General features: G+C 47.6%; 1 protein-coding gene across 3 annotated transcripts in view; it reads right to left on the bottom strand.

Annotated features, from left to right (window-relative positions):
• The window catches only part of TAOK2 (TAO kinase 2), a 40,172-nt gene that overhangs the window by 14,251 nt on the left and 295 nt on the right, over window positions 1-25,626 (bottom strand). For 2 of the 3 annotated variants that reach the window (XM_056863093.1, XM_056863091.1), the window contains exons 2-15: window positions 13,473-13,645; window positions 12,278-12,349; window positions 12,011-12,112; window positions 10,657-10,702; window positions 10,457-10,553; window positions 8,676-8,789; window positions 8,200-8,291; window positions 7,977-8,070; window positions 7,746-7,827; window positions 6,630-6,797; window positions 6,310-6,522; window positions 4,843-4,971; window positions 3,766-4,002; window positions 1,369-1,497 (exon numbers count right to left, since the gene is read on the bottom strand). In XM_056863093.1, coding sequence (XP_056719071.1) covers window positions 1,369-1,497; window positions 3,766-4,002; window positions 4,843-4,971; window positions 6,310-6,522; window positions 6,630-6,797; window positions 7,746-7,827; window positions 7,977-8,070; window positions 8,200-8,291; window positions 8,676-8,789; window positions 10,457-10,553; window positions 10,657-10,702; window positions 12,011-12,112; window positions 12,278-12,349; window positions 13,473-13,604 — 1,707 coding nt within the window. In that variant the 5' untranslated portion in view covers window positions 13,605-13,645. The remainder of the gene's footprint in view (window positions 1-1,368; window positions 1,498-3,765; window positions 4,003-4,842; window positions 4,972-6,309; window positions 6,523-6,629; window positions 6,798-7,745; window positions 7,828-7,976; window positions 8,071-8,199; window positions 8,292-8,675; window positions 8,790-10,456; window positions 10,554-10,656; window positions 10,703-12,010; window positions 12,113-12,277; window positions 12,350-13,472; window positions 13,646-25,626) is intronic. The other variant, XM_056863092.1, reaches the window with a different exon arrangement.

Below are 25,626 nucleotides of genomic sequence, written 5' to 3'. Positions count from 1 at the left end.
TACTCCGATGAAAATTACTGCTATACTTACACAGGGTTTCCAGCATTCCTGCAAAGCATGCCTGTGTCCCCATTTTACACTAACAGTTACCTCATTTTAACACATCCTGGCTTCTGTTCTGTTCTCATTTAATAAGGAGTTAGCAAGCAGCGCGGGCCGTTTGAAGCCAAACTTTTACCAGCCCTTTCCCCCCAAAAAAACCAGCCACAGAGAACATGACCACTTCCTTGCAGGGAAATTACAGGCAAGTTATAGCCTGCAGGGAATTACAGGAACACTCAGCGGAAGACAGAATGTTCCTTGACATAGGATTTCATTAAATAATAGCTGGGCTGGGTGGGTGGGAAACAGGAGATATCAAATACTCTCCTAAACTTGGCAAAAAATATTTATAGCTCCCTGAAGATCAAATGAGTACTACGCTTGCTCCAGAATGAGCCCCTCGAGGGCCTTTTTCACATCAAAGCCACACTACAGACTGAGAGCAAAGAGGACCAGGGTGGGAAAATGAGGCAAGCCGGTGTCACAGGCTACCACCCTGTTGGAAAAAAATATAAGGGCAAGATACAGGGGTGGGGCACAAGGGCGGCTGCCAAAAGGAGGCCTCTGAATCATTTAATCACAGGATCATAGAGTTGGAAGGGGCCAAACAGGCCACCTAGTCCAACCCCCTGCTCGATGCAGGATCAGACAAGAGCATCCCTGACAAGTGTTTGTCCAGCCACTGCTTGAAGAAGAGTTGGTTTTTATATGCCAACTTTCTCTACCACTTAAGGAAGAATCAAACTGGCTTACAATCACCTTCCCTTCCCCTCAACAGACACCCTGTGAGGTAGGTGGGGCTGAGAGAGCTCTAAGAGAGCTGTGACTAGCCCAAGGTCACCCAGCTGGCTTCATGCATGTAGGAGTGGGGAAACCAACCTAGTTCACCAGATTTGCCTCTGCCACTCATGTGGAGGAGTGGGGAATCAAACCCAGTTCTCCAGATCAGAGTCCACCGCTCCAAACCACCGCTCTTAACCACTACACCACGCTGCCAGAGAGGGAGAGCTCACCACCTCCCTAGGCAGCCGAGTCCGCAGCTGAACAACTCTCACTGTACTACTCTTTGGTAGCATTTCATTTCAGTTCCTCCATGTCTCCTGCCCCCAATTCCTTACATTTGGATCCCACATCTCTTCCAAGGAGCTCAAGTGTGGGGGGTGGGTGGGGTTTTCCACTCCCTCTCCCCACAACTCTATAAGACAGGTGAAGCAGAGAGAATGACCAATCCACGACCATCCAGGCAAGCTTCATGGCTCAAGCAAGCATTTCAGACGGGGTTTTCCCCAAGTCCAAGCCCAACACGCTAACCGTTAACACCCCTACCTCTTTGAGCTGCTCCTTGCGTAGCTTATACTGGCGCTTCTGTGACTCCAGCAAGTTGCCCAACTCCTTCTTCTGCTGGCCCAAGATATGCTGTTGGAATTTCTTCTCCTCGGCCAAGGCTGCCTTTGCCTGGAGAAAGAAAAGCGGTTCAACAAAGGAAGAACAGATGCGATGACGACTGCACAGGGCTGCACGTTATTCCGCAACTTCAGACAAGCGTCGAAAGTTTAGCATTCAGCACAAAATTCGGCAGGCTGAAAATGTCGGCGTTTATTTAGCCAAGAGTTTCTAGCCCTTTATGGGGTGAAAAAAGGCTCACAAGGGCAAGTAACTGCTAGAATTCTGGACACAGAAATGAGAGGGTCTGAGTGAGATTTCCAACGGGGAGGAGTTTCAGTGCCTTGCACAAAGATTCTTAAATAGCACAACTATGTAGAAAGATACAAAAATGCAAATTTGCACAGTGTACTGCAAGTCACAACTGAACTTCTTCCTGGTGTACAGTCTTAGGGATTGTACATAGATAGCATCAGCTCTAGGAGTAGGGGGGGGGGTTTGGGCAAGGCGCTCTCAGAATTCCCTTAACCAGAGCTTACCACAAATTCTCTCCCACTTTCTCTGACCGTCTTGAGTGCTCAACTCAATGTGAATGGTGGTCGTTTGCTGGGCCAGCGGCTCAGCCTGGAATTCAGGAGGATGATTCCCAAGCCTCTCTTGCAACAACTAACCGTGGTTATCCCCAAGCACTGAATTGCCAGGTCACAGTTGCTCTAGCTAAAGAAGGGGCTTTTAACTGAGGCTTTAAACTTTTTAGTTGGTCATGTGCTTAAATTCTTTGTTTTACTGTGACCAGGGCAGAGGAGAAAAGAGGCTCCCTAATTCATCTGTTTTTTCATGGACTCTAGACATGTTCTGCATTACCTCTTCTGTTCAGCAATGTGTGAGTTGAGAGATTAATCCTTATGAATTTGTATGAAGAAATAATAAAGATGTAACCTTGTGGACATCAAGAGTTCTGTTGTCACTACTCAAAAGGGGACTGGGGTGCCAAGCTCCAGGCGCTGGACGAGACAGGTCACATTATTGTCTTGTATTCTGACAGTTGTATTCTGTCTGTTTGGGCTTGGAGAAGGGATTACTGGAAACAGCAAGAGTTACCTTGGGATGGGATCTTCAAGTGCACAGGGCAGATCATGGCCTGTGTGCATAATGAAACTGCCCTTCTTTGGCATCGTTGTGCAGTCCCCGTGGCCTGTGTTCAGCCGGTTTTGAACTGGGTTTTGGTAAGCTTTTGTGCCATTTTCTCTGCTAATGTACTGCTGGTTTTATGACGGTGGTATTAGGATTGTTTTATCAGTGGCTGGGTTGGCATGACTTAGGTTGGTAGTTTTAACTTTACTTATTTTAACATTTCCATGTGGTATACCGCATTCAGCAGTTTCTAGAGAGGTGGCATATACATTTTCTAAACAGACAGCTGTAGCAGGAGACAGCAGAGTAATTCAAACCAGAATAAACCTGTAAGAACCAGGGGACCCAAAAAATGAAGAGGACAATAATGGGGGTCCAACCTGTTGCATAGCTGATAGGAAGAAAATAGATTCCTTTGAAATGTGGTGTTGGAGGAGAGTGTTACAGATTCCGTGGACTGCCAAAAAAAAAAAAACCAGTGTGTTATAGATGAAATCAAGCCTGAACTGACCCTAGAAGCTAAAATGACTAAACTGAGGCTGTCGTATTTTGGTCACGTCATGAGACGACAAGAGTCACTGGAAAAGACCGTCATGATAGGAAAAGTTGAGGGCAGCAGGAAAAGAGGAAGACCCAACAAGAGATGGATTGACTCAATAAAGGAAGCCACAGCCTTCAGTTTGCAAGATCTGAGCAAGGCTGTCAAAGATAGGACATTTTGGAGGACTTTCATTTATAGGATCGCCATGAGTCGGAAGCGACTTGACGGCACTTAACACACACACAACTTGTTGCAGCTCTTCCCCTATCATGCCAAAATGTGCGATGTGGCAGCAACCTCAACCTCTCCAGAGCTCCTCCTCCCTGGAGGCCAGAGGCTCCCCATCTCCTGTAGTTCATCTCCTCCCTTGGAGAGGGGCTGTGGCTCAGTGGCAGAGCATCTGCTTGGCATGCAGAAGGTCCCACGTTCAATCCCCGGCATCTCCAGTTAAAAGGGCCAGGCAAGTAAGTGAAGTAAAAGACCTCTGCCTGAGATCCTGGAGAGCTGCTGCCGGTTTGAGTAGACAATACTGGCCTTGATGGACCAAGGGTCTGATTCAGTATAAGGCAGCTTCATGTGTTCCTTCTTGCAGATCACGTCATGGTCCCTCTACACCCAGGCAAGGGCAGCTCCTCCGGTGCAAATTTCCCCCACCCCCGTCTCACCTCCTTCTCAAAAATAGCCTGATGCTTCTTGGCCAGTTTTTCAGCCTCGGCAGAGAAGTTGCTGCGGTGGGCCTCCAGCTCCTTGTCGAGGCGCAGCTGGTGCTCGTCCAGCTCAGCCCGCAGCTTGTTCTCCAGTGCCAGCAGCTGCTTTTGGTGCTGACGCCGCATCCGCTTGTAGCCGCTCATTTGGTCCCGCAGCGCCGAATCTTGCTCGTGCTCCTGGATCTGGCGAGTCACCTGAAAAGAGCCAGGAATTTCCCTTCTTACAATCGTTCTGAGTGTTAGTTGCATCCAGCCAAGTTTTTGGTTTATGAAAAAGCGAGGTGGGGGTGGGGGCAATGGTTCCACAGCAGAGCTTCTGCTTGGCATGCAAAAGCACGGTCCCAGGTTCAATCCCCAGCATCTCCAGTTTACCAAAAGAATCAGGTCATAGGTGATGTGAAAGACCTCTGCCAGAGACTCTGGAGAGCTACTGATAAGTTTGAGTAAACAATATTGACTCTGATGGACCAATGGCCTGATTTGGTATAAACCAGCTTCATATGTCCGTGTGTATGTGTTGGGTGGGGGGGAGTCCCTTTGATCATCAAAAAAGGCTATGCTGAGAATTATGGGACAGGGGCTGTAATAAAAAGGGGAATCGGGAGAGAGTGAAAAAGCTCTGGTCCTTGCAACAGGACCTAAGAACCGTCTTGATAGATAGATCCAAAATGACACAGAACTATAATATGTATCTTAGGCCACTGATAGGTCCTTTGGCCCATGACTCTAAGCCTAAATGGGCCCCTCCAGGTAAAACAACCACCACCCTGCATTCTATGTCCATATTTATTCCTGCCTTTCACTCACCCCTGCAATGCTACGGTGGACTCTCAGATTCAACCCAGCAAAGAATTTTAGTGGCTGCTCTATCAGAATTGCAGCACTGCTCCCTCATGTAGGAGAGAATTTTGGAGGAAAGCAATTAACTACCGCTCAGAAGTTAGTTCCCCAATCCTGCATTCCCTGAAGCCCAGACAACAGCAAGGTTGGGCCAGAACCTAGTTCTGCTGAAGCAGGACTCCAAACTCCACTCACCAGGGAAGCCGTACGAATGGTGGCAAAGTGGTCTCTATTGCGGCAGTAGGCACGGCGTCGGGCAGCTGATGATGAACTCTGGGGCTCCATCTCAGGCTGGTATGGGTCATCATATAGGTTGTCATGACCCTGAATGACACCAGAACAGGAATAAGGAGCAGCAAACCTTGGCTTCCAGCACCACGTAATGTTAAAACAGGCTAGCAAACTGGATCGTCAAGAGAAATTTCAAGAATGATTTAGGGGTTACACTGAGTATCCCAGGCTGAAGACGAGTAAGAGAATCAGACTGCTGGACAAAACTACTTGGGCATGTTAGGGACAGGAATGCAGACCCCAAGACTCCGGAGGTTAAATCTTCCTGTGGAATACAGGGTCATCTCTGGGCACCACAGCAAGGTGCTGTGTATAGGTGGGAAAGGAGCCAGGGGACAAATGCAAGGATAATGAAGAGACCAGATATGTTTGACCCAGGCAGAAATACAAAGGGGAGGTGAGAGAGAGAGAGAGATGCTGACAGTTTCCAAATAGTTTAAAAAACATTGCCAGGAAGAAAAGGAGGAAACAATTCCTCATCCTATCAAATGAGGATATAAACAGCAGCACCTCCCATAACCCAAAGCGGCATTCCTAGAGTTTAAAACTTGAAGGGGCAGAAGCAAAGCGAAAAATCTCCCAGAGCAAAAGAAGTTCAACTATGAAATCAGCCACCTGGCAGCAGATTTCAAGAGCTTCACAGGAATGCTTTAGCTACATGGTATTCATAGAATCATAGTTGGAAGGGACCACCAGGGTCATCTAGTCCAACCCCCTGCACAATGCAGGAATTTCACAACTACCTCCTCCACACACACCCAGTGACCCCTACTCCATGCCCAGAAGATGTCCAAGATGACCTCCCTCTCAAAAACTGCCTAAGGTCACAGAATCAGCATTGCTGACGTATGGCCATCTAGCCTCTGGTTAAAAACCTCCAGGGAAGGAGAGCTCATCACCTTCCGAGGAAGCCTGTTCTACTGAGGAACCGCTCTGTTAGAAAATTCTTCCTAATGTCTAGACGGAAACTCCACCTTCTGCTCTTCCCACAACCACTCACATCAGCATCCCTTGCTCTAACTCACAACACCGGGGTTTGTGTGTGTGTTTTTAGCCAATTTACATTAAAGAAGAGGACTTCTGTCTCATCCTTTGTTCATTCTGGCAAGATCTACATAAACGTCTCATCTGTGGTGCTGCTTCCGCCAATTCACAAATGGGGGAGTTGCAAAAAGGGCTGAATTCTTGTACACAACCTGTGCCTTGAAAGTATCCTATTGCTTAAGTGGATCAATTTGGTCTTCTGCTACAGCCGGAGCACGAGAGGCCAGAGTCCAACGCTTCAACACACCCAAGTGTTTTTACTTGCTGCCACCATCCCCTGCCCTCCACTTAGGGATCCACCTTGTGGAAGTCACAGAAGCCCCATACCGGGAGGCGATGGATAACAGAGCTGTTGGAGGTGACCGTGTGCTCGCCTTCCTGCATCATGGCAATCTCTGCCCCATCGTCGTCATCGGAGGCATCCGCCAGGCTGTTGACGCTGCTGCTCTGGCTACTGGCACTGATAGACATGCTGGGCACCGAATGGCTGCTCTCCATGCTGTTGATGGTACCCGTCCGGTGGAGAAACTGCTCTACCTCCTACAGGGAGGAGACGAGAGAAACTGGAACTACCCTCTACGATGGGGCAGAAAGAGAGCTCCCTCTTGGCAAGACGTGGCCAGGCGTAACAAGACGCAAGTCCTCACCTCCTCCTCTTCCGGGGCCTCAGCATTTGGACCGTTCTGCGCCTCCTGGAAAAGGATTTTCTTCATCTTGCGGTACTGCAGGTTGTCCAGCTCCCTCACAGCATCCTTGGTTCGCTGGATCAGGTCCATGATGACGGTCTGGGGCCGTTCCCGCAAGAGGAAGCGATGCTGTGGGGCAGCGAAAGCATGAGGTTGGAAGTTGAATCATCAAGGTGAATCATTCATAGATCCTGCCACTCTGCCATTAGGCTAGTTTTGGATCACTAATGAGCCACCGTGGTGTAGTGGTGGACTCTGATCTGGAGAACCGGGTTTGATTCCCCACTCCTCCACATGAGCAGTGGAGGCTAATCTGGTGAACTGGATTTGTTTCCCCACTCCTTCACATGAAGGCAGCTGGGTGACCTTGGGCTAGTCACAGCTCTCTCAGGCCCACCTACCTCACAGGGTGTCTGTTGTGGGGAGGGGAAGGGAAGGTGATTGTAAGCCTGTTTGAGTCTCCCTTAAGTGGTAGAGAAAGTTGGCATATAAAAACCAACTCCTCTTCTTCTTCTAAGAAACGGAGCAGACGCTCAGCCAACTGGGGGAGGTGAACTGGAAATGAAAGGAACTGCAAACACTTGGGAAAACGGGGGCCAGCAATCAAAACTCTTGACTTCCCCCTCCACATACTTTATTCTTTCTCCAGGCGATGGAAAGTCAAGACACAGCTGACTTATGGCGATCCGGTAGGGTTTTGCCTTGAAGAGACGTTTTGGAGGTGGTTTGCCACTGCCTGCCTCCATGAGGGCTGAGAGAGTTCAGAGAGAACTGTTACTCGCCCCAAGGTCACCCAGCAGGCTTTGTGTGGAGGAGTGGGAAAATCGAACACGGTTTTTCCAGATTAGAATCCGCCGCTCTTAACCACTATGCCACGCTGGCTCCCACATTCTTTCGTCTACAAAACAATTCTTATCCCAACTTCCAATCCACTAGGTTCACAAAGCATCCCCTATCAATCTTATGTGCACTGTGTCACAGACAGCACTGTGCTGTGATTCCAGCTTCCACACTGCATGGAAGAGCAGGAGGAAACCCCTGCTCGATCACACAAGCATGGCTAAGGCAAGATAGTACCTTAAGCAGCACGTCAGAGGTCGGACGGTCCTGGGGAATCTTCTGCAGGCACGAATCCACAAAGTTCCGGAAATATTCAGACCTGGAAGAGGTGGGAGAAGAAAGTCTGTTCTGCTTCTCTTGGCATCCCAGTTTTTTTGTTCTCTCCTCCCCTGCTCCCTCAGTCTCAAACTCATTAGTCCCCGTTCCACAGAAAGCTTCCCTCCTTCATAGGATGCCACTATGCTTTACCAGTGGCTGGACTGGAGCAGTGGAGAGTCATTCTGGGCGATGTGGTATAAGGCACTCATAGCATTCATGTTGAAGAGGGGTGGCTTCCGCTCCGCTGGGAAGAGAGGAAAATTGGCATCAGTGCTGTCCTTCACCCTCCATGCTCAAGGGGCTCCGAGCTCAGCGAGGGCGCTCCCGGAGAACGCTGCCACCCCTTCCCCGCCCCCCGACACCCATCCTGTACCGAGTTCAATGCACGTGATGCCGAGTGACCAGACATCCACCTTGCCGTCATATTGCCCCTCATCCATGGCTAGGATCACCTCAGGAGCCATCCTGGAAAGAGTCCAGAGCAAAACAGTGTAAGGACACAACTCACAGCCCATGAGAATATCCACCCCACCGCCCCATTCCTCCCCTAAGTGTCATCTAGCCTTCCTCCTTCCCAAGAATGTCCCTCTCTTCTCCAGAGAACCTTTTCACTTGGTCCCTAATTATTTAACCTTCTCTAAATTCTTCCTGAAGTTCAAGCAACAGGAGTGTCACAGATTTGTGTTCATCTGTCCGCCCACCATGTCTCCTTCTGCAGCAGTTTAACTTAATATTAACCTGCCAGATCTCTGGCAAGAAGACAAAGATGTAGCCTGCAATGCTTCCTGCCACAAACCTTCCCTGCCTGTCTTTCCCAGATTAACACAAATCACCGTTCCCTTCACTCACCAATATGGGGTGCCAACGAAAGAGTTAGCAGGAGCAATGATGGAGGCAGAGCCAAAATCTCCCAGCTTCACCTGTCCTGGCTCAGTCAGCAGGATATTCCCGGCTTTCACATCTCTGCAAAAGACAAACTGGCTCTTAAAAAACAGCGCTTGAGGGGGAAAGATGGGCAGCCAACAAGACACCAACAGGAGAAGAGCGGAGCCAAATCAACAGATGTGTGCATCGGAAGCAGCGCATATGCGGACAGAGGGAGATGGACAGGTTAGGCTGAACTGTGGGAAGCTCAGAAAACAAGGTCTTGTGTGTCACAGAATGGAGTAAGAATAAACAAAAGCAAAGCCTTGCCATTCACTCTATGGATCTTGGACAGGAAGAGACAGAACAGGACTGGGTCATAAGAACGTAAGAAAGGCCATACTGGGTCAGACCAAGGTCCATCAAGTCCAGCAGTCTGTTCACAAAGTGGCCAACCAGGTGCCTCCAGGAAGCCCACAAGCAAGACGACTGCAGCAACACCATCCTGCTTGTGTTCCAAAGCACCTAATATAATAGGCACGCTCCTCTAATCCTGGAGAGAATGGGTCTACATCATGACTAGCAGCCAGGGATAGCCCTCTCCTCCATGAACATGTCCACTCCCCTCTTAAAGCCTTCCAAGTTGGCAGCTGTCCACATCCTGGGACAGGGAGTTCCACAATTTAACTATGTGAGTCATGTGAGATGCATAAAAGTCAGAGACTAGAATCACAGCCTGAACTTCCAACTTTAAACAGAAAGCCATCATTGGTTATGGATACGCACTGAGCCACAGATATGAAGTCAGAGGACAATCTTTATGGTACAGCAGATTCCAGGCCATATCCCATCGCTTGCAAGACACTGGGTCAGATCCACTTGCACTAGAGCGCCCGCACAAGCAGAAACGCACGAAAGGGACTGCGGCAACCACTCGCACTGAGGCAAGCTTGTTGTATCCCCACTTGCGTTTCTGCATGTGACAGATACTGCGCAACTGATTTCTGGGCACTGTAACATACAGGGAGGAAAGCGCCAGGTGTTGCGTGAGATCTCGCGCTGGCGGAACCGTGGTAAGTCTGCTTATGTTTCCACTTGTGCACTGCTGGATCCTATCCGATGTTGCTAACAGCTCTTTCCAAGTTAGCATTCAGTTTGTGCATAAAACTACCAGCACAGAGGTGACAGAACAGCTTATATGGTGCTAACTGTATATGTGTGTGTGTATATATATATATATAGAAGAAGAAGAGTTGGCTTTTATATGCCGACTTTCTCTACCACTTAAGGCAGAATCAAACTGGCTTACCATCACCTTCCCTTCCCCTCCCCACAACAGACACCCTGTGAGGTAGGTGAGGCTGAGAGAGCTCTTAATAGAGCTGTCACTAGCCCAAGGTCCCCCAGCTGGCTTCATGTGTAGGAGTGGGGAAACAAATCCAGTTCACCAGATTAACCTCTGCTGCTCATGTGGATGAGCGAGAAATCAAACCTTGTTCTCCAGGTCAGAGTCCACAGCTCCAAACCACTGCTCTTAACCACTACACCGCTCTTAACCATACACACATACATTATGAATTGACAACTGGAGTAGCAAAAGGAAAAAAAAACACATTCATTTAATACTGGAAAGGCCAATCAGGAATGCAGTGGTTCTCTAATCCCGATGAAGGATAAGGTTACAGCCATTTCTTCTGGCCTCCAACATTCCCTCCATCATGCTCAAAGGATTATGGCAACAGGTGGACCACAGTGGTTTATCTCACCTGTGGATCATGTTGTGGGAATGCAGGTATGCCAGCCCCTGCAGAGCACCGTGCGTTATGGCCGCGATCTCTACCTCCTGCAGAGGCTTCTTGTGCACTAAGCGAGAAAGAAAGGAGGGAGAGGGGAGAAAACAATTACACAGAGGAGGAGGAAAGGGGCCATCAGAAATCTTCCCGTCTCCTGTGGCTTGGGTACTCACCTTCCAGCAAGTCTGAGGCCGAACCTAGGCAATACTCCATCACCAGCTGATGGGGTAAGAAGGCAGGGGAAGAGTTAACAGCGGAGGGCACAAGAACTCAGGTATCTAGTCCCACACAGCCCCCCCCCCCAAGCCGTTACACACTCCCAAATTAATTTATTAATTGATCTCAGCACGAAAGCTCATAGCTGCTCAGGCCCCTGAAAATCTTTTGTTTTCCCAAATAAATGCATTAAGTACTTTCTGCCACTCTTTTGACATCGTTTCTGGGATTTCAGCTGGAAGATTTATAAATAAGAAATTTAAGTTAGGAAGGGTCATCATTTTTACTGTATAATTTTCACCCCAAAATAGATGATTTTAAAGATTAATCCCTTGTGCATGTCCTTTTTAAATTGTTGCTTTTATGCTTGTAGCCGATCCCAATTTAATGACCCACTGTTCGTAAATAGGGAATGGCTCTCTGGTGAAATAAGGACATCCTATCTTATGACCACACAAAACCCAATAATAATTGAATCAGTGGCAAGGTTCCTACAGTTAGCGATCAGGTATCGTGAATGGTGTGTAGCTTTCCTTAATGGCTGATTTGGGATGGTTTTATCCAATTTTATTTATTTGTACTCGGTTTTATCCAAATGTATGTTCTTCCTTTTTATATGCCAATAAAGGCTTGTGCTGTGTTGTGTAATTTTAAAGATTGCCCGAGTCAAAACTGTTTTTTTATATTGGCTATTACCGGGTCACAATTTAATTTTAGCAAGTCATTATTATTCTTATTTAACCAAATACCCAAATACCTTATTTGGGCAATTGTCTTCATTTCCACAGCCCAATCATAATTTCTATAATTTAAATTTGTGTTAAACCACATAATCTCGGATTTCCCTACATTCAATTTATATCCAGTCACTTCCCCACAATATGTTAGCATATTTTTAAAACTTACCAGAATTCTTCATATCAGATAAAAAAATGGCTATATCGTCTGCATAAAGACTAATTTTATACTGACTTGCTCCTAATGTGATGCCATGGATTCTTGATTCTTCTCTTATTACAATTGCTAAAGGTTTTAATGAAAAAGCAAATAAAAGAGCAGAAAGGCGGCAACCTTTACATACTCCTCTAAAATTTCCTATTTGTGAGGACAAACATCCATTTACTTTTATTTTAGCATGGCATTGTGCATACAGCAGATTTACCCATTTTTTAAAGTTATATCCAGGCCCCTGAAAATCGGAAGTCAGTTTCCCCTACATAGTCCCCTTCCTCAAGAACTCCATTATTCTACGATCGGGAAATCCTCCTAGAACGTTTGCCCTCCAAAGGATTAGCTTCCCCTTCCTCTTACCCATGCTGTGTGTTCCCGTAAATAGCAGCCCTTGTATTCAATGGTGTTTGGGTGCCGCAGCTTCTGGAGAAACTTCACCTCTTTGATAATGTCCTGCCATTTCTGAAAGACAAGCAAAGTGAGGCTGAGCAAGGACAATCCCACAAGGTCTAGGTCTTGTCGAACCAGCAGGCCCAGAGGCCTGGGGAATGGGGTCCCACCAACAGACCAGCAGCACCTGTTGCTCAAAACGACTTCCGTACGCTAAGCGAGGGGTTAAGCACAAACCTCGTTCGACTGTTTTCCGCTGTAGGACATCTTCTTGATGGCCACCACTTCATTGTTGCGGATGTCTCGGGCCTGCAGAAGGCAGACAGAATCAGCCAAGGGAAAAGGAGGGGGGAGCTGAAAGTCACAGCTAGTATTCAGAAGCACCTTCAAGACTAACAAAAATTTCTGGCAGGGTATGAGCTTTCGTGAGCCACAACTCACTTCTTCAGATATGAAGTGAGCTGTGGCTCACGAAAACTCATACCCCTGCCAGAAATGTTGTTAGTCTCGAAGGTGCTACTGGACTCTTGCTCTTTTCTACTACTCGTGACAGACTAACATGGCTACCCATCGTGATCTATCTAGTATTCAGAGTTAGTGGGGAGCTGGAATGTGTACAAGCATGAATGTGATTCATTTCAGTTCCTGAAAAAGGCAACACAAGTCTTGCGAGGGGGTGTCCATTTTGCAACTCATGGCTAATTAGGTGTTCTCATGGCCACAGGGAATGAAACAGAACTGCCTGCTGGCAAATTATCAGAGAAAGAGGAAATGACAGGAACCTGAAATCTGGGTGCTAAGAAGTATCTCCTCCAACTGTTTCTCCTGTTCCAGAGCCAGCGTTTTGTTGAGTGGTTAGAGTGTCAGACTAAGACATGGGAGACTCAGGTTCAAATCCCAGTTCTGCCATAGGAGCTTGCTGGGTGATCTTGGGCCAGTCACACACACTTACCTTACAAGGTTGCTGTGAGGATATAATGGAGGAGAGGAGAACGATGTAAGTAAGCCCCCTCAGATCCCCACTGGGGAGAAAGGCAAGGTATAAGTAAATAAATAATATTTTCTTTATTATTTACTTCATTTATACCCCTCTTTCCTCCCCAATGGGACCAAAAGTGGCTTATAACAGTCTCCCTCTCATTATTTTATCCCCACAACCCTGCAGGGTAGGTTAGGCCGACTGTGTGATTGGTCAAAGGTCACCCCGCAAGCTTCCATGGGAGAGTGGGGAATTCCAAGCCGGAGCTCCCAGATCCTAGGCCAGCGCTCTAACCACTATGCAACGCTGCCTCTCGTGGAGAATTGTGGTGATAAGAGGCCGGAACAACGAAATTGCGAGAAAATTAGTATGCAGCAGACTTTGATCAAATTTAGCGGTGATGCATATGCGAGTAGACACAGGAACGTCTCCATCCATTTCCCCAACACTCACAAAGTAGACAGCTCCAAAACTGCCGTGTCCAATCTCCCGCAGGTCAACAAAGAGTTTTTCAGGGTCATCCTTGAAGAACAGTTCCGCAACCTCAGGGTCCTTCAAGCTGCCAGCCCGGGCATTAGACGGCATGGTGGCAGCACAGGGGGCCGGGCCTCACCTTCGCTCTTCTTCTGAGGAGGGAGGGAGCTGTTAGCAAGCTGGCCAAGATGGCGACACATACGGCTGCATCCAACTGGAAACCAGAGACGCGGGGTTGTTGTGAGCAACTCTAGTGTTCTTACTCCCACGTGCCTGCCTTCCAACGGACCCCGGATCTTCCCGAGAAAATTCACGAGTCCCAATCCCACCTTACAGAAACTCGAGACATTCCAACTCAAAGCACACCTGTCTGAGCTCCCCAACGAAGGTATCCCCTCCCAGAAGGTGTTCTTCTGTTCTTTCCAAAAGAGCCAGGCCACATTTAGCAGCCACGATGAACCCTTGTTCGTTCCTGAACCCAGCTCGCCTGCCATGCCTGTGTGCTCTTCCCCCTCCTCCCCCTTTGGTGCGTGAAGCAAGACTGAAAGCTCCCTTGTCTGGCCTTTGATCAGTTTACCAGGATATTCCAACGCAGGCACCTGGGCCAGCAAGAGCTTGTCTCCTCCCCACAAGATGGCAGGTAGAAACCCACAAGATGGCAGGTAGAAACCAACAAACTACGGTCTGCCTGTGTTTGAGCATCGTGGCAAACTGGGGGTTGACTGAATGCTTCCCAAGCCAGGAAGCTTTAAGTCATGCTCAGCGCATGAGGGGAGGAGCACAGCAAAAAAAGCCTTGCTCATACCTGTCACAAACAGACATTTGACATGGTGTCTGAATGTGGCCTTAAAGCGAGGGAGAAGACACAGCCTGCTATTCCAGAGCAGCAATATGGTTCTTTTTGCGTTACCCATTATTATTATTATTACTACTATTATTTATTTATTTATTAAATTTATAGATCCTTTTCCTTCCTGTCCACAATGCCTACATAATTGTCCACCAAGAAGTGAACGATCATCTCCACCATTATCTATGGCAGCTGTTTGGCGTATATAAGGCCAGGAAAAGGAGAGAAGATTAAAGAGAATTTTGGGAACACCCAGCAAAGAGGAATTCTGGGATACCTGGATTTGGGACTCTTTATGGGAGGGGAAGCAATGAACTTCGGAGCACAGAAAGCACGAACAAAGTGGAAGTCAATTCTTTATTGTAATCCTCACAAGAGGTACTGAAGTTGTTCACAATTACAAAATGCAGCCTTGGTCATATAATTAAATACTGGCATTTCTTGGCTGCACACAAAGCAACTGCACACTACTGCAAAATAAGTGCCCTATGTGACAGAGCACCTGGACAAGAAACCAGGGAAAAGCACCCTCTACACGCAGGCTCCAGAATCAGGAGCATTCTTTATATACAGTGGCATCCCTGCATCCCTTTGGGCAGCCTCCCCTGCACCTTCAGAGGAACTAATCGTTTTCTATAAGTGGGAGGGTGGCGCTGTCGTGTTCTCCACTTCAACCCTCCCTTCCCTGCTGGCGCATTGGTAGGGGGTCCCTATTCACGAGTCCGGGAAAGGACAAGGAACCATGCTTAAACACTGCTGGATGTTCTGAGCCCTCGGGACAGGGAAGGGACACAAGTCAGAATTACACAAATGCCTCCAGCGCACTTCTCGTTGGGGGGGATTTCAAGGCATCGCGGGGAGCCCCGCCCTGGAAAGCAGGAGACCAAGGCTGCCTGGAAAGCTGTACTCTTGGTCCCCAGTGGCAAACGGTACCAATTAAAAAACAAAAACAAAAAACTCCTGCCCACCCAAAAACACACAAAACAGTCTGGGCCTCGAGGGCCTATCTTCAGATACCAGGAGAGCTCTTTGAGAAGGCACACACACTCATGAATGTCTGGGTATCACACCAAAAACAAGGTCTGGAGGGACACCCTAAAGCACTGTGCAGAAGGGGATGGGAGGTGGACCGGCGCACAGTCCCCACCCCAGCCCAAACAAGACTTCCCTCCCTCCGTGGGTTGCCCTGTAAATGTCACTGCCTGCTTCCTTTTGAAAGGGCCCACGTTAAGAGTTTGGGAATCACTGGTCCAAGAGAAGAAACAAGCTCTGAGATCCAAAGTACTTCCTCCTCCCCAGAATAAATCAGACCTGATCAGGAATTTCACGCAGGCAGGCTGGACATGCTTTATTTCTTTCTCCACAAAACCCAGGTGAATTTACCTGTAGCCCCGAACCAGGCGCACATGGGAAACATCACATGGAAGGCTAGGTACATTTCTTATCACCCAAGGATGCGGCTTCTGCAGACAACTGATCCCATGCATGAAGTGCATGAAACAGTGGTGTGGACTGAAGCACTAAAGACACACAGACTACAAGGGTCACGCGTAGTAAGTAATCCTGGACTCCTAGCTCCCAGCTATCTGGACCGCTTGTCTCCCAGTCTTTCCTTTTTGGGACTGGCTCAGCGGCTTCGAGTCAGAGCCAGGCCGGCTCAGTCGAACACCAGGAACGTAAGAGCCGGGGTTTTTTTTTCTATCTCTGAGGCACCTACCTGCATCTCAACCGTATTTGCCGAAACACAGTAATTGGGACTCAACCCAGCCACATCAAGTTCAGAGCCCTTCCTCTTCAGCAGATGGGGCCACAAGCGGTCACTGAACCAGTTCCCCTCCTCCACTCAGGCAGTAAACTTAAGAAACAGGGAAATCGAGAGAGCGCAGGCAGGCCGCATTGGCGAGAGGAAATCCTTGCATTGTTCGGTCGCTTCCCAGGGAACAACCCAAAGCGTCAGTGGCAGCCTGGCAGCAGCAATCCTGGTGGGAAGGCATCTGGCTGCAAGAGTCAATACCTTCACACACCAAGGCAGGCAAACCTCAGCAAGACTCTTGGTTTTGGGTACGACATTCGAAGCTGCAAGGGGATGTGGCATACGAGAGGCACCTGCAGCTAATCCTTCTACAGGGGGGGACGACCCCAAACCCCGTAGCATAAGTTGCGCCGCTGCAAAAGTAGAAGGGCAAAACTAGAGCAGCCGCTCACCCAACACAAAACATATGTTACAGAATCATAAAATCATAGAGTTGGAAGGGACCACCGAGGTCATGTAGTCCAACCCCCTGCACAATGCAGGAAATTCACAACTACCTCCCCCCTACACCCCCAGTGACCCCTACTCAATGCCCAGAAGACGGCCAAGATGCCCTCCCTCTCATCATCTGCTTAAGGTCACAGAATCAGCATTGCTGACAGATGGCCATCTAGCCTCTGCTTAAAAACCTCCAGGGAAGGAGCGCTTACCACCTCCCAAGGAAGCCTGTTCCACTGAGGAACTGCTCTGTTAGAAAATTCTTCCAAATGTCTAGATGGAAACTCCGACCTTCTGGGGCAACAGAAAATAACTTGGAACCCTCCCCTTTTTGACAGCCCTTCAAGCACTTGAAGATTTTTATCCCCCTCCCCAAATCCCTTCGAACTTATCTGCTGTGACTAAGAACGGGAAGCTGAATGTCACGGGCAATTATATACCCTGCTCCTATGTCACCTGTACAATAAATCAAGGAGGCTAGATCAATATGAAAAAAACAATGTAAACAGATACTCTCTAATAAGAATAATTCTGAAGAAGTGAGCTGTGGCTCACGAAAGCTCATACCCTACCAGAAAATATTTTTGTTAGTCTTTAAGGTGCTACTGGACTCTTGCCCTTCTCTAATAAACAACAGGTTAACAACACTGGCGCTAAAGGGCCAGGGGAGCTCCCAAAAGAGGGCTGGCAAAGTGTTCATTCCCCACCTGCAGAGCCTGCAGATCACATCTGAAAACAAGGAAAGTGCTCTTCCCTCAGAACAGAGTAGCTGACAGCACCGCATGCACTTTGGCTTGCTTGCTTAAGTTGTATAAGTATTGAAAGCCACTCAAATAAATTATGCAGACAGCCCCTGACACATGGTCACTTCCTACATCCAGCTCTCCGCTTGCAGAACTCCACAAAGAGCAAGGGGTTTGAGGGGCAGAAGAAAAGAGGAAATCTGCTTTAGGGCATAATGCAGAAGCAGATGGCCCCAGAGGCCATTCAGACAGCAGGAACTGCAAGGTGCTACCCTGGCTCCTCCAGTCCATTGTTCCAAATGCAGGGAGTTATTCCAGAATCCACTGCAGCAACAACCACCTTGTGCCTAGAAAGGAGCCACCAGATTTCAGTTAGTAGCGGAGGCGTCCATCTGATGAGCTAAGAACCCCCCGCTAAGTAAGGAAAAGAAGGGCGAGGCTAAATGTGCAGGGCACAGAACCAAGAGAGCATCTAAAGAGTAAAAATGCTTTACAGAATATGTACTCAGTGGGTGAAAGCCCTCTATGCCCCATATAGTGGGGTGGGGAAAAGGAGGTGTTTGTTCCCACCCACAGTAGAATCACAGAGTTGGAAGGAATCACCAGGGTCATCTAGTCCAACCCCCTGCACAATGCAGGAAATTCCAAACTACCTTCCCCCCCACCCCCCCAGTGACCCCTACTCCATGCCCAAAAGATGGCCAAAGTGCCCTCCCTCTCATGATCTACCTAAGGTCATAGAATCAGCATTGCTGATGGATGGCCATCTAGCCTCTGCTTAAAAACCTCCAAGGAAGGAGAGCTCACCATCTCCCACGGAAGCCTGTTCCACTAAGGAACCGCTCTGTTAGAAAATTCTTCCTAATGTCTAGACGGAAACTCTTTCGATTTAATTTCAACCCGTTGGTTCTAGTCCGACCTACTGGGGCAACAGAAAACAACTTGGCACCCTCCTCTATATGACAGCCCTTCAAGTACTTGGATGGTTATCATATCACCTCTCCGTCTTCTCCTCTTCAGGCTAACCCAGCTCCTTCAACCTTTCCTCATAGGACTTGGTCTCCAGTAGTTGGGGCTGTTTGCATTTCAGACAACCAAGGCTGGTGGAGGCTGACTATTCCTTTCTAACTACTGTGCATATAATGACAAGTGCTGGGCACTGTTTGCATTGCATTTTACTTTTTTTTTTTTTACCCAAAGACACCAAGAAGAGCACCATGATTGTTCTGGGGCTACTTCCTTCTCTTTGGTACAATAGGAGGAAGGGGCTGTGGCTCAGTGGTAGAGCCTCTGCTTGGCATGCAGAAGGTCCCAGGTTCAATCCCCAGCATCTCCAGTTCAAGGAACCATGCAAGTAGGTGGTGTGGAAGACCTGTAAACACACAAAACTAAATAAATAGTCCTCATTATTAGGGGTGTTCCAGGGAACATTCCTCATTTGTGCACAAAGAGCAGGCTGCTCCAGAGGCCTGGTGAACACTGGGGTGTGGCTAGACCACATCCCAGAATTCTCTGCAGCACACAGGCTTCCTAAGCAATCATTAACTATGCATAAAGCTTGAAAACCACTGATTCAGTCCACATTTTCCATGTATGCAGCACAAAATTCAATCTGCTAAAAAGGTGTCAGATAGGTGAGTAAGGAGCACTGTTGGCTTTGACTTGGGGAGGGGCTGTAGCTCAGTGGTAGAGCCTCTGCGTGGCATGCAGAAGGTCCCAGGTTCAATCCCCGGCATCTTCAGTTAAAGGGACTAGGCAAGTAGGTGATGTGAAAGACCTCTGCCTGAGATCCTGGAGAGCCGCTGCCGGTCTGAGTAGACAATACTGACTTTGACGGACCAAGGGTCTGATTCAGTAGAAGGCAGCTTCGTGCGTGACATGAATACAGGACAGGACAAGTAGTTAGAGAAGTAAAATGACCACAATATGCCAGATCACAAGAGGTCCCAACTCTGAAACTTAAACTGGCTTATGACAGAAGCCAGAAGTGAAATGTGAGGTCCTTAGGCAGGCCCTCTTCAGAAATAAAAGTCTTGAACGGCACGCAAAGGCTTCCTCAAAACAAGACTGGAAAAAAAAAACCACAGGAGCCCCCAAAATCACTAGACTGAACTCTCAAATGTCACCCTGGAAATCAACATTTTCTAGATTGCTCCTCATATCCAAATGTTATCCCATCATCCTTTGCAGCACTAACACACAGCAAGTGGGGCACCACTACTGTTGCCGGAGCCACCGTTAAACCTCAGACAAGGAGCAGCTATCACTAGGTAAGGAAATGTCTTGGTAGAAAAGTGAGTCTGGAACAGATTTATGAGCTTATCCAAGAGTAAGACTGCTACATCCCCACAAAGTTCTTTCAAGCCCTTCTCATTTCCTAGACCTTCAAAATCTTCACTTGCAGGCCATTAATCTCTCTCTCTCTCATGTATAACTTTCTTGATACAAAGGTGATACAATATGAATACCAGTCTTGGTGCAGACCTCCAGGATCAGAGGAGCACGCCTATCATATGAGGTGCTCTGGACCACAGGCAGGACAATGCTGCTGCAGTCGTCTTGTTTATGGGCTTCCTAGAGGCACCTGGTTGTGTGAACAGATTGCTGGACTTGATAGACCTTGGTCTGATCCAGCAGCGCTTTTCTTATGTTCTCATACCTATTCTCTACAGTATTAGAGGAGCATGCCTATTATACTAGGTGCTGTGGAACACAGACAGGATAAAGCTGCTGCAGTTGTCTTGTTTGTGGGCTTCCTAGAGGCACCTGGTTGTCCACTATGTGAACAGGCTGCTGGACTTGATGGACCATGGTCTGATCCAGCAGGGCTTTTCTTATGTTCTCATACCTAATCTCTCCCGTATTAGAGGAGCATGCCTATTATATTAGGGGCTTTGGAACACAGGCAGGATGGTGCTGCTGCAGTTGTCTTGTTTGTGGCCTTCCTAGAGACACCTGGCTGGTCACTGTGTGAACAGGCTGCTGGACTTGATGGGCCTGGGTCTGATCCAGCATGGTTTTTCTTATGTTCTTATGTGTCTCGGGCATTCAAGCCCTACTACCTACCAATTGAAAGACCTACCCAGCTATCTAGCTTCAATTGTCACAACCCTCTGTACCAGCAAGTTTCCCACTGCATGAGGACTAGAAACTTAAGAAACAGAGCAAAACAGAGTCTTGACAATGGTAATCCCCATATTTACAGATAATCCAGCAGCGCAGATGAGAGTTTTGTCTCTGGTCTTTGCTTCCGGTTTTTTCTCCTCCACGCATTCCCTAGCTCTCTTACCTTTTATGACTGTTTAAAAATATTCTGCACCTGCCCTATCAAAGAGGTTCTGGGAAACTGATTCCAAGTGCCACTTTCTCCTGAACTCCACCTGTCCATGCTGGAAGAAGACAGTACTTGCAGTGTAACCTGTGGTTAACTCAGGAGCAACCCCTAGGGGCTGCATTCTTCCACAACAGCATACGAAAAAAAATAAATGCTTTGGGAACACACTGCAGTCATTTTCAGAGATTTTGCTGCAACCATTAGAAAACTATTTTAGGAAGGGAAAGCTGAGAGCCTCCTGATTCTAACAAACGACCTCTGCCAGCAAGGGGAAATGCATTCTGGAAAGTTTACACATGCTCTGTCACACGTGTTAAAAACACAGGTGTAGCCGAAATCACACATTCGGCTAAAGGAGTAGCTATGGGCACTACAGAAAGTGCTTCCACATTACACACTTCCTCTGTCCCAAAGGGAAACTTATTTTTGATAGCTGGAGTGGAGATAGTGCCTTCCCCCCCCCACACACACACTTTAGAGACAGTTCTGAAAAGGGGACTGCACAATGGAAAGGAAGTCACATATATTAATACCTACTAGCTATGATGGTTCAGGAAAACTTCCACGTTCAGGGGCAGCATACCTTTTAATAGCGCTTACTAGGAGATAACCTGATTTCCTTTTCTTGCTCTGCTGGTGAGCTTCCTGGGGCAGGGGGAATCTGATTAGCCTCTGAGAGAAAGAACGGTTGACCTTTAGTCTAATCCGGCAAGGCCCTACTTCCTATGGCCATACAGAAAGGGCTTCCGCTTGTCACACTCCCACCACCATGTTCAAGGAGAATTCATGCAGAAGGAGATATGGAAGTTGTACCTGAATCTTGAGCTTCCACAAGTGCAGTTTCAGACTCTATGATGGCAAGGCAAGTTAATCGCCCATTTGCTTACTCGTGCTTGCTGTAGGATCTGAGAAAGCACACAATAAAAACTGGGAACTCCCAGCTCCTAGAAACTTCTGACCAGAAACATCATTGCTCATCAGCTTATACCACACTGTGATGACATGATGCTTGACATTCAGCAAGTTAACAGTCACTCAAGAAGCAACAGCATCTTTGTCTCTCCAAGGGCTAGTCAAGAAAGACGACTCTGTTTCTTGCTCTGGACTGGAGTGTGAGTTACCCCCTTGGCTCAAAATAACACTTCATCACACATTAATGGATTCCAGAAGTGGTTCTTCAGTGGAACAGGCTTCCTTGGGAGGTGTTAAGCTCTCCTTCCCTGGAGGTTTTTAAGAAGAGGTTAGATTGCCATCTGTCAGCGATGCTGATTCTATGACCTTAAGCAGATGATGAGAGGCACAGCATCTTGGCCATCTTCTGGGCATGGAGTAGGGGTTACTGGGGCTGTGGTGGGGAGGTAGTTGTGAATTTCCTGCATTGTGCAGGGGGCTGGACTAGATGACCCTGGTGGTACCTTCCAACTCTATGATTCTAAACCTGGAGAGTCAGGAGAAGCTTCACTACAAGAGAAGCTGCCCAGTGCAAAAGCAGCTCAGGATTCATTTTTTGGAAGCCAAAAGATAAATTTGCTCCTGTATCTGCAAAGAAGGGTGGGGGAAACGTTGTACAGAAATAACTGGAGGCCACCTAATGAAGGCTACGTTTGCTCTTGCCTGGCCATCAGTGGTCAGAAATGCTGGTCAAGGAAACTGGGGAAAAGTTGATTCTTGTATTTTCTTCAGGCTGTCCAAAACAGATAAGCAGCCTTGCTGAACCAGGACATAGGTCCACCAGCCAGCACCCTGCTTCCCACAGTGGCCACGTGGAGGCCTTTAGGAAGCCCAAAAGCAGGACTGGAAGGCAATAGACCTCCCCCACTATTGAACCCCTGCAACTGGCATTCAGGGGTGCCTTGGAATCTGAAGAATGCACTTAGCCATCATAGCCACTAGCCATTAATAACCCATCACCCACAAATGTGCCTAATCCACTTTCAAAGCCATCTAAGCTAGCGATCTTCACCATACGCTGAAGAAGTGAATTGCATAAATTAATGATACTCTGCTCAAGTAGTCTGTCGTCTGTTGCTGTAAAACAAAGGGCTGATGGGTTAGTTAACTTTTGTACAATTATGTGCAAATTAAAGAGGCTACCGGCAAGGGCAGAATTGCAAGGGCAGAAGTGAGAACCAGGAAGCCCAAAAGCCCCAACAACCACTATGGTCCAGCACGATCGTGACCAAAAAAAATCCCTGCCCCACTCACTTAATGGCCACAAATCTCTCCAAATTCCTTCTTGTAAATAATACACCAAACATGTTGTCAAAAGAGAGATGGCAAGTTCTATCTTGCATGATGAAACTACCAGCTATGAGGACAGAGTCAAAGCAACAAATGCAGGAGGAGCCCCAAAAAGCAACAGAGCTCACATAGATAACTACTCATCTTTGACCAAGGCATGACACACACAGGCTGCCTTGAGGCCATATCCAAGCAAACGCAGACATGGCTGGGTGCACACCAGAAGAGAAAGCCTCCTTTTTCAACCCTCTGGGTTCCCTACTTCAAGTCAGTGCATTCCAGAGCCACGGGCAACCCTCAACAGCAGTGGTTCCCAAAGAGGGCAGTACCAACCCCCGGGGGCCGGTGGGATTACCTAGGGGGGCACTAAGAGGCAAGGGTGCAGCAGGGGGGTGCTAGAAGTGGGCCCCTTCAATTATGTTGTTCACTAATTTACAAGAGATCAAGCTATAGCACCACACTGGCAAATTAGGTGGAAACTATCAGAATTTTTTTCCAGACTTTGAAGAGCTGGCACCATTGGATCAAGTCCATCAGTTTTGTTAAATACATTTCAACTAAAAAGTTTTAATCTGATTTTGAATAGATGTGCAATTGATTGTTACTGCTTTGAAATTTCACTGTTATTATCTTCTTTAGTGAGTCATGCAAACCCCTATTTTGAATATCGCTTTTTATAGAATAGGGTAAGGGGCGCTGGGGTTGAGTTTGTGGAACCAACTGGGTGGTGGCCCGGAAAGTTTGGGAACCACTGCTCTACAGGAAACCATGTTCCAAATCCCCTTGCACCCTGGTCAGAGAATATTGATACATTAAGCCTGAAATCTGCTTGCTTTGCACAAGTGACACTAGGCACAAATGTGGCCTTTAATTATTTAATTATATTTATGTGCCGCTTTCCAGTCCCCATGGTGCCCAGAGCAGCTTACAAGTCTTTTGAGGTTCTACTGGACGCACAACTTCACAAGATGCCTAGAACTCTGCATAATCCCACTTTTTATTAGAACTAGACAAGTTACAAGCACTCCAGTGTCTCGTGTTTCAAACAATTCAATTCCTGCAGAAAAAGACAAACGCTCCCAATGTTCAGGAGCTGGGGGTGTCCCCCACCACTGCAGTGCCCAATTCTAAGAAAATTCAAATATGAAGTTCAAATAGAACAGGAAATTGAAAACTGCTGAAAATGAACCAATCTGAATTCATTCTCTCTACATCGTATGCTGAATGCCAAATAGGATATTTTTTTGCTTGTGGAATCTGGATTTTTTTGCATTCATTTATTTTCATTTTTTTTTGGACCTCAGAAAATGAACAGCTTTGAAAGACAAGCTAACAGGAAAAATATATTTCAAATAACCCGTGGCAAACCCACGGAAAAGTAAAAAAAAAGAAGGGATCTTGTGGCACGATAAAAACGAACACTTTCACTGAGGCAGGCACAGGCTTTCAAGGTCTAGAACCCACTTTGTCAGATGCATGAAGTGTATTCTTAGATAGCAGATACATTTTAGACAGCAAGTTGTCCCATATATACACACATGAACATATGGAGCTCCCTTACACTGTATCGTGCCATGGGCCCATCAAGGTCAGTAACTGTCTGCTAATACTGGCAAGTGGTCTAAGGCTTTCACACCACCCTGATCCTTTCAATCGGAGACTCTGGGGATTGAACCTGGGACCTTCTACATCCCAAGGAGGTACTCTACCACTGAGCCACAGCCCCTCCCCAGATCAATCACGAGGCTCATTTCTGTTTTTATCACAACAGACTTAACAGGCTACCCCTTTGGAATTTGTCACCGTTGGGAAGTATGACTTTCCAGCTGCAAGAACACCATGGGATCTTTAAGAAAAACCACTCTAGTCTGGGTACACCTCACCCCTTTCTCCAACCAAGTTCCTAACGTCAAAACTAATTCTTCTGCAGTGCTGGTGTGACATCCATCCCCTCCCATAGCAAAAAACATTAAGTACAATTCCACCATCCCCGTTAAAAAAAAGAAACTCAAAATCCAGGTGCAGAGGAAAGGTCGCCCACCTCACCTTCCTGAAATGAACTCTCAATAACAGGCCGTGTTTACTCCAGTTGCCCTCTCTCCAACAGAATCATAACTCCCAAGGAGATTCACTAAGGCCCTTCATTCTAACCTGTCTCACTAATGCAAACCATCTTAGAAACATCTAAGCACGTAAAGATGGGACTCCTTGGAAGCAGAACTGGGTCTTAAGGGGTGGGGCCAGACCCCGGGAGAGGACTGGATAGGGAGGATGGACAGGCCTTGAACTCCAATCTATAAGTTCCAAAGAGGGAGTGAGGGGGGTTAACTAGGTTAGGGGTGGAGCGCCAACACCAGCCTTCCCAGTTCTCCACAAGAGGAGTAGGGCAACAAGGGCGTTTGGATGATAGAATAGAAAGTCAGAATCCACAATCTTCCTGCAAGAGGTTGCCAGGAGCCCCCACACTAAAGTTTAGCAGGAAAGGGAAAAGAAGAATGGTCTTTGATCCAGAACTCCTGGACTCGCTAGAAAAGAAGTGGGGCCTGAAGATTTGTGGGGCAAACAAGGGGTAAACCACTACTTTTTAAGCCTTCAGAGGAAAAAAAAAAGAAGAGGAAGAAATGTACTTCCTAACCTAAGAGGTACAATTTTTGTACTTGTTCTGGAAGAGATCGTTGGGGGGGGGGGAAGGGAGTGCAGGATTCTCGCAGAAT

This window comes from Euleptes europaea, chromosome 18 (assembly GCF_029931775.1).
Source record: "Euleptes europaea isolate rEulEur1 chromosome 18, rEulEur1.hap1, whole genome shotgun sequence".
NCBI classification, from domain to species: Eukaryota; Metazoa; Chordata; class Lepidosauria; order Squamata; family Sphaerodactylidae; genus Euleptes; species Euleptes europaea.
This window is presented reverse-complemented; position numbering and strand designations above follow the sequence as displayed.